The sequence below is a fragment of the Ranitomeya imitator genome, chromosome 10 (genome assembly GCF_032444005.1).
Source record: "Ranitomeya imitator isolate aRanImi1 chromosome 10, aRanImi1.pri, whole genome shotgun sequence".
In the NCBI taxonomy this organism is placed as follows: Eukaryota; Metazoa; Chordata; class Amphibia; order Anura; family Dendrobatidae; genus Ranitomeya; species Ranitomeya imitator.
The window spans coordinates 126,972,453-126,989,138 of record NC_091291.1 but is presented as its reverse complement, the minus strand read 5'-3'; the positions used below and the strand labels follow the sequence as shown (position 1 = coordinate 126,989,138).

General features: G+C 43.0%; 1 protein-coding gene and 1 long non-coding RNA gene across 11 annotated transcripts in view; one reads left to right on the top strand and one right to left on the bottom strand.

Annotated features, from left to right (window-relative positions):
* Window positions 1-16,686, top strand: part of AGRN (agrin) — a 626,510-nt gene that overhangs the window by 591,335 nt on the left and 18,489 nt on the right. For all 10 annotated transcript variants that reach the window (XM_069742177.1, XM_069742176.1, XM_069742173.1 and 7 more), the window contains 6 exons: window positions 76-172; window positions 1,765-1,929; window positions 3,917-4,028; window positions 8,311-8,427; window positions 9,832-10,021; window positions 16,382-16,469. In XM_069742177.1, coding sequence (XP_069598278.1) covers window positions 76-172; window positions 1,765-1,929; window positions 3,917-4,028; window positions 8,311-8,427; window positions 9,832-10,021; window positions 16,382-16,469 — 769 coding nt within the window. The remainder of the gene's footprint in view (window positions 1-75; window positions 173-1,764; window positions 1,930-3,916; window positions 4,029-8,310; window positions 8,428-9,831; window positions 10,022-16,381; window positions 16,470-16,686) is intronic.
* The window catches only part of LOC138651735 (uncharacterized), a 106,564-nt gene continuing 91,039 nt past the window's right edge, over window positions 1,162-16,686 (bottom strand). The window contains exon 3 of the long non-coding RNA XR_011315524.1: window positions 1,162-1,297. This is a non-coding gene — a long non-coding RNA (uncharacterized lncRNA). The remainder of the gene's footprint in view (window positions 1,298-16,686) is intronic.

Below are 16,686 nucleotides of genomic sequence, written 5' to 3'. Positions count from 1 at the left end.
GTTATACCGGAAGGTTTTGGACCATTTGTCAATGGCAGCTGTGCTTATTTTGTTTTTTTTTCTCTTTTTTTATAGTCCGTGACCAGGATCTAAACCTTCCTTTCCTACCTCATTTTAATGGCTACTCCTATTTAGAACTGAAAGGACTTCAGACATTTGCCACTGATATAACGTAAGTGCCTTTAGACTTTGTTTTGGTTTTTATTTTGCTGTCAGTGCTTTTGTCTCTGGAGTGGATACTTTCCTTCTGGAGAAACCCAGGAGGGTTTATAGATTGCAGAAACAGTCCACTGACTTTATTGACTGCTGTGTAATACTTTATTTAGCCTGCGGTGGCACTGTCGAAAAATCAAACACTTGTTGCTCAATTTCCTCATCGATCACAGTTGATCAGCTCAACAGATCATAGTGGAAAAAATGTGGATATTTGCAAATTGAAATACTGAGATTTCAGCAAGATAATGAAGATTCAACAAAGACAGTTACAGTCTTACATTGACAAAGTGCTGAAGGGGATACAAAGGTTTCAGAAAAGACAGAGGAATAAGAGATGTGATTGCTAACATTAGTTGGATAATGGAAAAGGCCAGATAATGCAACAGGGAGATCTATTTTTGCTTCACCGACTACAGCAAAGCCTTCGACTGTGTTGATTACTAGAAACTTTGGAATACCATGAAGGAAATGGATGTGCCGAACCATCTGATCAGCCTCATAAGGAAATTTACATCGACCAAGAACTAATAGACCGAACAAAACATTCCAACACTTCATGGTTCAAAGAAGAGCGAGGCATCAGACAAGGCTGCATCCTGTCACTATTTCTCTTCAATTTCAATGCAGAAGCTGTTTTTCAGGAAGGCTGGACTTGCTGAAAAAGAAGGAATCAAAATTGCTGGATGAATCATCAACAATCTTAAATATGCAGTCGATACAACACTGAAAGCAACAAGCGTAGATGGAATGAAGGACTTATTACGGAGTGTCAAGATGAAAGCTTGCATATGGGACTGCTACTCAAAATAAAAACAAAGATATTGACTACAGCCAGGTACGACCGGGACACATTTGAGATGAATGGTGACGAACTGGAAATTGTAAAGGACTTCAACCTACTCGGATCGATGATCCCTCAAGATGCAGCAACGACATCGGAAGTCAATAGAATAGCTAATGGCAAATCAACAATTAAGTCACTGGACAAGGTCTTCAAATAATCGAGGAACATTTTACTGGCGATGAAGACACTACTCGTACATAGTTTGGTCTTTTCTGTGGTAAAATACGGATGCGTAACCTAGATGATAAAGAAAAAAGAATCAACTCCTTCGAAATGTGATGCTGGAGAAGGATGTTATCAATACCATGAATGGCAAGAAGAACAAACAAATCAATTTTGGAACAAATGAAACCAGACATGTCACTCAAAGAAAGGATCACCAAGCTGCCACTTGCCTACCTTGGACATATATTAAGGGAGTAATCACTGGAGAAGGACATCACGGTCAGAAGTATAGAAGAAATAAGGTGAAGAGGAAGACCAGCAACCCAATGGCTTGCTCGTATCAAGTTAACTGCGGAAAAGACCTTGTTGGACCTATCTAGGTTGCATAAGATCGATCTTCCTCCAGATCATTCGTCCATCAAGTCATCACGGCTAGAGATCGAGCTGAAGGCCTTTACTAATAGTTAATATTAGCAAACTTATTGTAGATAGGCTAAAGAAACCGTAAATGTTAATATAACCTATGTTTCCTTCTTCAGGGAAAAACTTGCTATGGAAGTAGTCTTCCTTGCCAGCAACCCCAATGGTCTTCTGTTTTACAATGGGCAAAAAACAGATGGCAAAGGCGACTTTGTATCTTTGGCCTTACACGACGGACATCTGGAATATCGATACGATCTTGGCAAAGGAGCAGCTGTCATTAAGTAGGTTATAGACTATTTTTATCACCTGTCCTTAACTAGGAAAGTTTTCAGCTTCATTTTTAATAACATCTCTTTTATTATAATGGTGAATATTTTTGGGGAGAGGTAGTAATCCAAGGCACAAAGTTCCCGGCGCTAATGCTCTTGACTGGAAATTGCCTTAGGTAATTAGGGAAGCAAAGAAAGGAACAGGCAAAACATTTGCCACATGTAATCACTGAAATTATTATAATCAAGTACTCATTAGCACAAAAAGTCCAAAGAATATATGTAACAGTAATTGCAGAATTATGTCTAAAAAGTTTCCTGCACGTAATAATCTCGCATTATATTCAAAACGCAAACAGCTCTCGAACAGAACAATTCAGTCCCCCCGAGAAGCCAGAATGACGTGGGAGGGACAGACTGACTGCTTTTATGTGTATATTCTAAAGCATAAATGACTTAATATGACTACACCGTGTACACACAGTATTCTCCTCCTGGCACAGAGACTCTGGGTGGGAATCGTTTTCTGGACATTCTGAGGACTAGAAACGGAGGCGAAGCATTGGAAGGTTTACAGGAGATCAGTAGGAAGTTATTGAAGGGATTGCTGACATAATATGGGCAGCAGCATGACTAATATTTACATTCGGCTCGTATATAAACCCACTAACATCCGAATGATGTCGCCCAATCTCGCTGAGATTGACTGGTTTGAGAGCCTAATGCATATAGGTGGCTCACAATTTTACTTTCATAGAGGATGTTGGGGAGATAAGAGACAGACATATCCGATTTCAGACTCACAATCCTTTTGTTCTCTAAAGGTACCATCACACTCAGCGACGCTGCAGCGATATAGACAACGAGCCGACCTAAACTAGATCGCTGGAGCGTCGCTGTTTAGGTCGCTGTAGAGACGTCAAACACAGCAACTCCAGAACGATGCAGGAGCGATCCAGTGACGTAACGGCGACTCACTTCTCGTTCTCGCTGGTTGTTAGCTCCATGTCAAACAGCCGGAGTGTACCGATCCGACACACATCTAGGGGCCCTATGATCGTTGCTGGCGTCGTTGCTTTTGATGTCAAACATGACGATACACGCCGACCTGGCGACGAAATAAAGTTCTGGACTTCTAGCTCCGACCAGTGATGGCACAACGGGATCCAGATCGCTGCTGCGTGTCAAACACAACGAGATCGCTATCCAGGACGCTGCAACGTCACGGATTGTTGTCGTTCTCTTTGCAAAGTTGCGGAGTGTGACGGTACCCTAAGAGATGAGATGTTATAGAGATCATACGTTCCTGTGTATAGGAAAGTTGGACATGATAGCTGCCGGCAGAACCATCGCTAGGTTAAAAGCTAGCTAAAATGTAAAAGGTCTAAAATCCAAGGCAACAGATGTTCTCCTATCACTTTATTGGTTACAGCATACACAGAGTAAATAGCATGCAATTTTTTTACCCACATAGGTCCTTTATCAAGTGTACACTTCTATTTAATTATGGCTTGGCAAAGGCCATGTGTGGCCGAAACATCGCATGTTATTTGCTCTGTGTATGGTTTGACGAAGGCCCTACGTGGGCGAAACATTGCATGCCTTGCAAGACTATGTAATGGTGTATGGGAGTCTAACAATTGCAAAAGCTAGCTAGACTGTCTTGGGGGCTTTGGGATGTGTATAGTGACTGTATGTATCGAAATAACAGGTAAATACTGACCGAATATTAACTAATTTTGCTTTTAATGCCATGTGGCATTGTGGAAGAGTCAGGACACCCCATGCATAGCATCCATAGAGACGAAACGCACCGCTAAGGCTGATGGTGATCTAATGTGTGTGGTCGTCTTGATTAACTAAAAAAAACAAATCGCCAACATTTTTGTACCAAAATAAATTACATTTCCATCTTGCTTCATGTTAAATTCATATTTTGCTCCTACACGCTGCATTGTATGTATCTGCGAAGATCTAATATCCATACTTTATATTCTAGGAGCAAAGAAAAACTTCCTCTTAACATGTGGATTAGCGTTACCCTGGAGCGCAGCGGCAGGAAGGGCTTGATGCGCATCAATAACAAGGAGCAGGTCACAGGGGAGTCACCGGTAAGAGATGAGGCTCCTCGCTGAGCATTGCAGGCAGAGGATGCGTCAGGCTGAGTATGAGCGCTGCCATCATCACATCATGCTACATAGAAATCACATGAAACCATCACTGAGCACAGAAGCCATGGGCTTCTCTTCATACATGTCCGATTTATGCCGCGGATGTGCCAGCAGGTTCACATGATGAGGCTAATCTGTAATGGTCTTTGCAGAATCCAAAGCAAATAATACATATGCTCTGGGGATAAAATCAAGAAGTGTTATCATAGGGACTAGGCTCCATAAATCGTGAATGGTGCAGTCGCCGCTCGATTTCAGAGGAGAACGTCAGAGCCTCGTTGTCTTGAGACATTGTCTTACGACCAACCAGTGTAGTGGTGCACAGGAATGTGGCATGCAGCATGTATAGAGATAATACACATCTAATACAACATAGATACATATAATACAGCATATAATATACACACGTAATAGAAATATACCTCTAATACAGCATAGATACATATAATACAGCATATAATATACACACGTAATAGAAATATACATCTAATATAGCATAGATACTGTACACATATGATAATACAGCATCTAATAAAGCATAAATACCCATAATATACATCAATACCTGTGATACATATCAAATACACTTTTTAAAACGCCGCTGCTTTATTGAATTGTATACTTAAAAGAAGCAATTGACACTATGAGAATATATGGTGGCATGGAAAGTCCGATCACAGGGAATCTCATCTGAATAAGTCTTCTTGCAGGGCGTTTTCTAGGGAGATTTCCCTGTACGTGGTGATGACGATCTATCATGTCAGTGTCGTATTAGATATAAACAGAAAGCCGATTATCTGTGCATCTATTGTTACTGAAAACATTTCTATGCTAAACATCAGCATCAGTGTGTCTATGCCACGAGGGCCCCTCAAGCCTCAGGTGGCGCTGGCATTGTGTATTCCTCTGAGTCATTTGGAGCACATATTTGCCTCCTTCTGTGACCATCTCAGATATTTTGTGATCCATTCTTTAATAACTCAATAGAAAACAAACACAACGTTTAGAAATTTTAGTTTTTAAAGTTTCAAAAACTTTTGGAAAGTTCTCACAGGAAACTAGAACTTTTGTAGGCTCAGCCCACATGTAGGAGGCATTAGGTTATATAACCAGACTCATCTTATAAGCAAGAGTCGCGCCCATGAAGTAACACAAAATATACAGTGGCTTGCTAAAGTATTCACCTTCTTGGCATTTTTCGTGTTTTGCAACCTTCACTGTTTTTTTTTTTGAGGGTTTGCATCGATTCCTGTAAAGAACGTGCCTACAACAGTGAACATTTGATTTTCTTTTTATTGTGAAGCAAACAACAAATAGGACAAAATAACAGAAATTTCAGTGTACATAACTATTCATCCCCCTAAAGTCAGTACTTTGTAGAGCCTCCTTTTGCAGTAATTACAGCTGCAAGTCACTTTGGCTAAGGCTAGGTTCACATTGCGTTAGTGCAATCCGTTTAGCGGATACGCTAACGGAATGCGCTTACGCAATGTCCAAAAAGGGATTGCGTTTGGCAATCCCGCTAGCGCAGATGCCCGATCTGCGCTAGCGAAGAACGGACCCTGAACGCTGCAAGCAGCGTTTGAGGTCCGTCCAAAAATAATGGCACATCGCTGACGCATGCCAAAAATGGCATACGTTAGCGATGTGTTAGCGATCCGTTAGCACATTGCAGTCAATGGGTGAGCTAACAGATCCGTTATATAGCGTTAATTGTGACAATTGCGCTATGTAACGGATTCCGTTAGCGGACACCCACTAACGCTATGTGAACCTAGCCTTAGTCTCTGAGATTTCCACATCTTGCCACTCTGATTTTTGGACATTTCTAAAGGCAAATCTGCTCCAGCTCCTTCATGTTAGATGGTTTCCTCTGGTGAACAGCAATCTTCCAGTCAGCCCACAGATTCTCCATTGGATTAAGCCACTCCAAAACATTTACATATTTCCCCTTGAACCACTCGAGAGTTGCTTTAGCAGTATGCTGTGGGTCATTGTCTTGTTGGAAGGTGAACCTCCGTCCCAGTCTCAAATCACTGACAGACTGAAACGGGTTTTGCTCAAGAATATCCCTGTATTTCGCACCATCCATCTTCAATGTTTCCGGCTGCCGAAAAACATTAAGTAAATTTATGCCATTATTTTTCCCACTTCACCAACTTAAACTACTTAGCGCTGATGCATCAAACACAAATCAGATTACAAAAATATGTAAACACAGGTTGTAATATTACAAAATAGGTAAAAAACCATAGAGGGTGAAGATTTTTGCAAACCACTGTAGATCCATCTACGCTCTGTATAGTATGTAGATATAATGGCCACTGGTTTAGAGGCGGACATACCATTACTGTAACCTGTGTGGTGGCACATGGGCCCAAGAAGTTATGGCTGCCACTTCTAACTCCAAAGCAGGTGGAGTTGCGCATTATGATGACTTATTGGAATGAAAAGAGCCCCCCTTATATTGTTCTTGAGCAGGGGCCCTCTTCTGTCTGTGTCCGCTCCTGCCCTGACCAGTAGCCATGCCTCTATAATTATCATGTAAGGCTTTGCTCTCACCAGGTCCATAACAGCCATATTGGATCTGTTTCCAAATTCCGATGGATCCCATTGAGTTTAACTTGGTTTCTTGGGCATTCCTAATACTTTTTTTTTAACAGATTTTGGACTCTATTTATGGTAAAAATTATAGTAACAACCCATGGTCAGAGCCTAAGTAAACGGCTAGACGTATTGAGCAGCACAACATTGTCTGTTTTTCGAGCTTCATTACATTGGGAACGTTCTTTGAAACGTTGATCTATTGCGTTATTTTGAGCTCACAAATCTATTGCCATTGACGTCCGCTGACAAAGAGCCGTTCCTCTCCGTGTCAGCTTCCCGTCTTATTGAAGTGACAGTGATCTATGGGAAGGCAAGACGTTTCCAGTAAATAAAAAAAAAAAAAGAGCATTGTAATTGACGTAAAATCACCCAACAGAATGGCAAGTAGCGCTTGGCACCGGGCCACACAATTAAGAGAAAAGCCGAGTGTGTTGTTTGAGTTAAGCAGTTGTCTCTGGCTTCTAACATGGACTGATGCTTTAATTGCCGCTCAGTGCACTGTAGGGACCGCCGCTACACGCAGACTATTTTCTAACGCTTGCTGAAAAAACTTTGTATTGTGGATGGATGACGTCAGCCGCCCTGCACGCCAAAGCTTTCACAACCCACTGATGACTTCTTTTCTCCCCCTTTTCCTCTTCTCTCTCGTCTTTGCTATTGTTGCACGCTCTGGATTTCAGAAATCCCGTAAGGTAAAGATAAGCACATGTGTTTCATCCCACGTCCCATGTGTACCCTCCATTCCAGTTAATCACCCTTAGACTAGATTATGTCCCGGCTTTTGGTGTCTTTTTCTCCTCTCCTTCTTTTAATTTCTTTTTTTTCCTCTTTCAATTTCTTTTCATCGTACTGAGCATTTTTCCAATAATTTCCTGCCATCCATCTCATAACTCCCGCGAGCATCAAGTACTAATTAATGTAGACTTTTAAATCGATGGGAGGGCGGAGGGGGGTCTTTGTTATTTAGGGAATAGCAGCTTACATTGTGGCACGATAGAGCTTAACAAGTACACGTCTGCACTCTCCGTAATAGCGGGAGGTGAAGGACGAACATCTAGAAGGAATTATGGCTTATGTGGTTAATTTGGGGTTAAGGACACAAAGTTTTTGTGTATCTTTGACTTTTTTGTAGACGAAACTATCTGAATTTTTCGAGAAATCCCGCAGCCTACACATGGCCAGCAGAGGGCGCCCTAGATACAATAAAAAGTGCAGATGATTGCTGCCGGGATTTTTTTTGGGATGGTGTCCTCAGGGTAAAATTGCATATAACTCTGTCATAGCATCGTAAGGCTCAGCAGGTATACATTATAAATACATTGAACTCGCTTTCCATTATTTCCTGTGATACGGCAAGATCAGAGTGCCCTCTAGCATGCTGATGGCTGATGTTCAGAAGCAGATTATCACCCAGGAGAATATAAGGACTATAGCAAAAAATAGGCAGTATAAAGAGTTAGGGGATAGTTTATTGGAATCCCAGATCTGCCTTCCTTCCATGGCGGTAGCGGATAGGAAAGCATTTGCAAAGGTTGAGAGCATCCCATTAGTCATCGTTAATAATAAAGACAGTCGGTGCCCACATTGTGATGCCTCCTTTTAATCTTTCTTTTAGGCTCCGCACACTGCTCTAAACCTAAAGGAGTCCCTTTACGTAGGGGGATCACCGGACTTTAGCAAACTGGCTCGAGCTGCAGCCATATCAACCAGCTTTGAAGGAGCCATCCAGAAGGTAAGAAGCTGTACCGATGACGCCATTGTGTCGGTGGTTGAGTGACCACCACTGCCGACTTGAAACACCTCGCAACTTAAGCTGGACTTGTACGTTAGATATTTGTTGACTGAACCAGTGTAACTGGCCAACCATTTCATAGTCTACTCCTTTGATGGCAAATGTTGAGGGAGATAAAGATCGGGCAGTTGTAATCCCTCTGTTCATTGGGGAAAGAAGCTGCCGCTCGAACAGTCTGCAATCGACTACCTACTCAGAAGACATGCATGCTCGCCCAGGCTGAGCGTGTATGTGTGGGAGGCTGAGAGTGAAGTAATACTATGATCCAGATATATAAAATATATCAAATCAATTTTATTAAGATATATATAACACAGGGAAGATATCAGTAAAAACTGTCATCATAAAATCACGACATAGTGTGGACATCAATACAGAAACAATGAAAGGCAGCAATAGCCCCAATATATCATATGGGTACAAGGTATAAAAGATATATAAGTACTGTAATGCCAAAAATGTATTACATATATCCTAAGGCAGTAATAACAGACACATATTACCGAACCATATGAACTGGTCAATACAAGATAAGTATAGTAGTTGCAATAATAGTCTACATCTACATAAAAACACATGTCACAAAAGGACCACATAGATATATGTGTGTTGCTATATAGTTGTAGCATATGCAAACTATGGAACCTATAATGAATTGTTACCTGTGACTAAAATGGACATAAAAGACCAATTGCTGCACACCTCGACGCGCGTTTCACTGCCACCTGCGGTTTCATCAGGAGGTACTGTACCCTTGTAGACCTTGTTTGGTTACTTTGTGGTGCAGGGACTATAGGAACACACCAGGCTGGTATCCAGGTCAGTAATTTAAGAAGGGCTCGTGAGCACTGGGCTCCAGCACAATGAGAAAATGTTAACATAACTTTACCTGTGCAATTAAAAACATGGTGAGAAAAAGCAAAAGATTAAGGATCTATGAGCTTCGCGTTTCGAGTTTAGCAACAGCTATGAACCTGAAACGCGTAAGGTCATGGATCCTTAATCTTTTTTAGCTTTTTCTCACCATGTTTTTAACTGTACAGTAAGTTATATTTTTACATTTTCCCATTGATGCTGGAGCCCAGTCTTCATGGACACTTATTCTCTAGTTTGAATCAGACCCAATTAATTCTGCATGGGTTTGTATGTTCTGCTTGTGCTCGCATACTCCAAAACCTTGCTCAATCGCTTTTTATAACATTTAATTTATGTCCATTTTTAATCTGTGATGGAAGAGTTCAGTGTCAGATTTTGAAAGTATTATGGGTTCTGTAGAACAAGAAAGCAAAGGAAATAATAAATCAAGCAAATTATGTCTGTTCCAACCATATTTGCTTTTTGCAGATTTCCATTAAGGGTCTTCCTGTACTGAGAGAAGAAAACATTCAAAATGCCATTGAAATCTCTCCATATAATGGGCATCCATGTACCCAGAAACCAAATCCTTGCCAAAATGGTGGACTCTGCTCACCACAGAAAGAGAGCTTCGAGTGCATCTGCCAGAGGGGATTGTCAGGAGGCCATTGTGAAAAAGGCAAGTTCACCAGTTTTACAGGCAATATGGTTTTATAGAAATGTATTGACTTCACTGAACAAGGCCAAGACTGATGATAGGGCTGCCTTTGTTGTGTTAAGATGAGCGCTAGAGTTGGTGCGAATAGATTGCAGGATCCGATCTATTGGCTGCATCAGTAATTTGTGGCTGGGAGTCCTTAGAACCGCTTCCGACCTGACCGCATCCGCGCCTCCTTTCTTGATTAGCCAGCCTCCTTGTGTGACACACATGTGACGTCACGTCAGGCCGGGTAATCAAAAGAAGAGCCGCGAATGCCTGGAGATAAAAGGCAGTTCTAAGGGTGTCTGTCCAGTGACTACAGATTACTAACGTGGCCATTGCATCAGGTCCTGCGAATGGATTTGTGCCAACTCTAGTGATCATATTGTACAAAAATGTAGAATGGGTTCAAAATGGGCTCCATTGCTCTTGCTGCTAGTTCGCACCCTAGTTCTTCCTACAGATCAGTGTACAGTGCCTGGTGTAAAAACTGGACTTCTTCATTTATAAAATTCATTTGTAAAACACGAGTGCAGGTTAAGAACCAAGGAATGTTGGGAGATTACAGCTCTGAGTCAAACACAATTATGAATGCAGCTCTTGATGAGAACACAAGCTGTAAGTCAGACTAATGCCAGGGTCACATTAGCGTTTTTCGTTTCCAATGTGAGAACACTCTAGGAGTGTACAGCTTATTGTGGTTGTATGGACAGATATTCCAGTCTCTGCTTGGGAACTTTGCGGCTCCTTCAGGGTTACCTTTTGGTGTCTGTGCTGTCTCTCTGATTAACATCCTCCTTGTCGAGGCTGAGAGTTTTGTTCCCAGTTCTCACTTGGCAGGTTTGTTGTGGTATCATGCTCTTCCCATTTGATGGTGATCTGGTGGATCATCGGAGATTGTGATTTTTTTTTTTATAACTCAGCCCTGTCTTGTACTTCTCAACAACTTTGTGCCTGATTTATTTGGAGATCTCCTTGGTCTTCATGCTGTTGTTAGATCTCCATGGTCTTCATGGTGTTTGGAGATCTCCTTTGTCTTCCTGGTGTTGTTTGGCTAGTGGTGCCTCTTGATAATGATGTTGCAGCCTCTGTGACCTTTCAGTAAGAATGTGTATATACTGACAGACATGTGACCCTTAGATTGCACATAGGGGGACGTCCTGTCACTAAGCCTGTGACTTATGAATGGATTTCCTTGCACCAGTTTAGGGGCTTCATAACAAAAGGGGCGAGTACATATGCACATGCCAATTTTTAGAAATTATAAGCTAAGCACTATAAATACAATGCAATATGGTCTTTATGGGTTTATTGCCTACACTGAAGCTACATCGCTGCGTTTCTGATGAAATAATACAGTGAGCCATCATTATTTCACCCATAGACCATATTAAAACAGGCACAATGATAGAAGAATGTGCAAAGCAGCCAGGCCAAGTGCTTCCCGTCTACCGTCACCTTCTATTTTTCCACATATATAGTTTCACATTTGTACGCGATGATAATGATTCATCCTCAGGATTCTTACACTTCGCAGCTCACTGAACAGGAGATGGGGAAAAAAAATCGATAAACGAAAAAGGACTGTCAGAAAGATCAAATCTGAGCTTTCCTCCGCATAATACTTTCACCTCCCGCAGTCCCAGAGGATTCAGCGGTGCAGATTGGCTCCTACCTTCGGTGTCCTACTCTTCTAATTCCACCGTCCGACCCCTTCACCTTTCCTTTCCCCCATGACAACCACGCGGATAACATTTCCAACGTCTTTGAGTACTTCCGCAGCCCATTCCCTCCCCAGCTGTGCTGCTGACCCCTCCGGCACCCCGGCGGCACACAGCTCCCGGTTTATAAATATAAACTCATATTAATAATACTCAGCCGTCCATGACACAGCAGCTGTGAGCAGCTCTGACTTGGATATCAGATAGGAATTTCAGCAAGTAATAAGGGTGTAGGGCGTTTAGAAGAGCAGGTATGCTTGAAATCCAACTTGACATGATCCTGACACGATCATGCTGTACTCGCTCTTGATGGGGCACTAAACTTAGAGTCTATCTGATCCAAAATGGATATGTAGTTGTAAAGGAGAGAAACGTTATGTTCTTCTTCTATGAGATTATTGAGGAAGATGTCCTGAAAGATGTCTGCCATACCATATTATACCTTAATAGTGAAGAGCGAGTATACTCGTTGCTTGAGATTTCCCGAGCATGCTCAGGGGGTCTCCGAGTATTTTGTTGCCGCAGCTGCATGATTTACAGCTACTAGCCAGCCTGAGTACATATGGGGGTTGCCTGGTTGCTAGGGAATCCCCACATGTAATCAAGCTGGCTAACAGATGTAAATCATTCACCTGCGGCAATGAAAACTAAATCTTTGAGCACTAAAAAATACTCGGAGGACACCCGAGCGTCCTCGGGAAATCTCGAGTAACGAGTATACTCGCTCATCACTACACCTTACATATCGCTATGTCTAAAGGCCCCATATACATTAGATAAGTCGGCCAAACTTATGCATGGGGCCTTCCAGCTGTCCCCGGGCAGACTGTCAGGGGATATAAGGATTAGGTGGTTGGAGTTCAATAGGCCAATCCTTTTGTTTGGTGGGAAGATAATTCTGGTAGCGTCTCTCTTCTACAGAACAAGAGAACATTCAGTCGTGCAAAGCGTTCCTGTATATGGGGGAATAGGGGGATCTGTTTTCTTATAATCAGAGGCAGAATTAGCATGACCGATAACACCTCTACACACAGCTGATAACAAGATCCACCATTCACAATAGGTGATGTCACAGCTCACCTCCTCCTCCTGTACAATGACTGATAACACCTCTATATACAGTAGATAACACAGCATCCACCATTCATAATAGGTGATGTCACAGCTCACCTCCTTCTCCTGTACAATGACTGATCACACTTCTATATACAGTAGATGACATAGGATCCACCATTCACAACAGGTGATGTTACAGCTCACCTCCTCCTATACAATGACTGGAGTGATGCTCATCTCCTCCAAATCATCTGTCAGGCCGTTTCAATGTGATAATAAAGCCGGTGAGGGTCTGACATTTTTGACACTGGTGATCAGCTATTATTATGGGGGTAACCAGCATTTTCTACAGGGAAAAATGTTACATAATATACCACTCACATGTATGGCCGGTTGTGTAATACCAGGTGGTGCACTAGGGCTGAAGCAGGTCTATGTTCTGGATCACAGAGGTCCAATTTCATGGCGTCCATGTGCCTTTATAGGTCATATGGATGGGATTAATTTACCCTTAATATTAGCTTTCTTTCTGCTGGTACGTTATACCTTGCGTTTTGGTAGTCCAGAGCTTTACCAATTTCGGCACACGAAGTAGGTTACCCTCCGTCATTTGTATCACCACTCACAGATCTTAATTGCCCATGAGTAAACTGCTTGGCTCTCGTAATAGAGGACAACACTGTCGGTTTGCCGTTTCTTTTCCTAAAGATGAGATGTGTGTTCGGCTCCGATATCACGCGGTGAATGGCTTGTGTGGGCCGGAGCAGCAGCGAGCGATTGACATGATGATGTTTCTTGTTATATTTGCTGTCCGTGAATAGCGGAGCAGGACGCCTTTTATTAGACTCCGCTCCTGTTTGGAGTTAGCATTTAAAATGTGGAATAAACAGATTCGTTATTGTCAAATGTTCTATGAAAGGATTGTGGGGAAAGAAAAAAAAAACTATAAATGGAGAATTTGCCTAGAAAATAAACTAGTACTTAAATATATTAAGATTAAGCAGAGCAGGAAACATAATGCAGATAGCTGGAAAAATCTGACCTATAGTAAATGGACCGAAGTCCTGGGATACTACACATTACTCCTACTCGAGCTTTTATGATGTCCCGTTCTGCTCCCATAGACATTAATATGGAGCTGGTCCCCCGTTTCAGATAGAACGGCTTCCACTCTTATCGGAAGGTTTTGTAAAAATTTTGGAGGCTTCTGCGGGAATTTTTGCCCTTTCATCCAGAAGAGCATTTGTGAGGTCAGACCCTGATGTCAGAAGCTCGGCTCACAATCTCTATTCTAGTTCATCCCAAATGTGTTGTATTTGGTTGAGGTCCGATCGGTCATTTTCTTCCCACCAAACTCCCCCAACCATGTTTGTATGGACCTTGTGACTCGGAACAATGGCCTTCCCCAAACTGTTCTCACAAAGCTGTTCATAATGTCTTATGCTGAACTATTAATATCTTCCTGCACTACAAGTACTAGCCCCTGAAACACATCCCCATAGTGTCATCCCTCCTCCATCAAACTTTACAGCTGATCAATGCAGACAGGCAGGTAACGTTCTCTTGGAATTTGCCAAACCCAGACTTGTGATCCGTCGCTCCATGGAATATGTTTTCACTGCTCCAGAGTCTAGTGGTGGTGCCTTTACAACACTCCATCCGAGGCTTAGCATTGTGTTTGGTGATGTACGGCTACATACAGCTGCTCGGCCATGAAGCTTCCAGCGGGGGTACAGTGTTTGTGCTGATGTTATAACAGAGGAGGTCTGGACCCTGCAGTTATGGAGTCAGCAGAACAGTGGTGACTTTTCTGCCCTCTGCTCCTTACTAGCACTCGGCCCCCCTCTCTGTAATATTACGGGGGGGGTGTTATTTTGTGGCTGAGTTACTGTGGTTCCTTCCACTTCTCCTTCTCAATAACATCACTCCTAGATGATGGGGAAGATTCAGGGGAAGAAATGTCATGAACGGACTTACCCCGGTGGCTGCTATCAGGGAGGTCATTAATACCAGTCATTCCTTCACAACGGACGGTTGTTATAGAATGTGAGTAAAAAGGGCGGGATTTAATACACCGTGGGACAATGGGGTCGGAAGTTATGCACTGGGGTGGTAATGAGGATGGATGTTATGCACTGGGGGTGGTAATAAGATCAGATATTATGCACTGGGTGTGGTAATGGGGTCAGATGATGTTATGCACTGGGGGTGGTAATGGGGTCAGATATTATGCACTGGGGGTGGCAATGGGGTCGGATGTTATGCACTGGGGGTGGTAATGGGGTCAGATATGCACTGGGGGTTGCAATGGGGTCGGATGTTATGCACTGGGGGTGGTAATGGGGTCAGATATGCACTGGGGGTGGCAATGGGGTCGGAATGAGGATGGATGCTATGCACTGGGGGTGGTAATAGGATCAGATATTATGCACTGGGGGTGGTAATGGGGTCGGATGATGTTATGCACTGGGGGTGGTAATGGGGTCAGATATTATGCACTGGGGGTAGCAATGGGGTTGGATGCTATGCACTGGGGGTGGTAATGGGGTCAGATATGCACTGGGGGTGGCAATGGGGTCGGATGTTATGCACTGGGGGTGGTAATGGGGTCAGATATGCACTGGGGTGGCAATGGGGTCGGAAGTTATGCACTGGGGTGGTAATGAGGATGGATGTTATGCACTGGGGTGGTAATAGGATCAGATATTATGCACTGGGTGTGGTAATGGGGTCAGATGATGTTATGCACTGGGGGTGGTAATGGGGTCGGATGATATGCACTGGGGGTGGTAATGGGGTCAGATATTATGCACTGGGGGTGGCAATGGGGTCGGATGTTATGCACTGGGGGTGGTAATGGGGTCAGATGTTATGCACTGGGGGTGGTAATGGGGTCAGATGTTATGCACTGGGGGTGGTAATGGGGTCAGATGTTATGCACTGGGGGTGGTAATGGGGTCAGATATTATACACTGGGGGTGGCAATGGGGTCGGATGTTATGCACTCGGGGTGGTAATGGGGTCAGATGTTATGCACTGGGGGTGGCGATGGGGTCGTATGTTATGCACTGGAGTGGCAATGGGGTCAGATGTTATGCTCTGGGGTGGTAATGGGGTCGGATGATGTTGTGCACTGAGGGGCAGTATGGTCGGATGTTATGGACTGGGGTCTGTAGAGCTGTATGTCACACAAAAGGGGCAATGAGAACTAAAGCTTGCTGGTCTGTCCTAAATAGTATGAACTCCAAAGTAAGGGCAGATGAGAATATTTCCATACACTAAATGGTTATTTAGTAAAATGTATTGCTTAGATAAAACATTCACACATATGTAACTCTTAAATTCTGATCTGCACATTCAATACCAGGCAAAAGCAACAGTGAAATGTATAGCGCGGTGCCGGAGCACGATCGTCGGGGATGTCTTGAGTCACCTACCAGTTATTGAGGGCCTAAGGATAGACAATCAATATTACAATCCCGGAAACCCCTTTATACATTGTACTTTTATTCCACGGTTACATTTATCTGCTATAAATTATTGGGTGTCATTTTTTCCACAGTTATCATTGAAAAGGCAGCGGGAGACTCTGAAGCTGTGTCCTTTGATGGCAAGACTTACCTGGAATATCACAATGCAGTGACCAAAAGGTACATCTCTCCCTGGGGTTGCCATAAACATGGAAGAACCATTGTTCGATACTTCAACTGTTCCATTAACATGCATGTTATTTTAAGAAAAACACAAGGCATTACATCTTGTTGGATTCTTGATTTCTTCAATGGCAGCCTTTACTTTGGGAACTACCAGGCCCCATAGCCATAGATTCGGCCCACGAAATTCTGATAATTCTGGGTATCAGCGTTT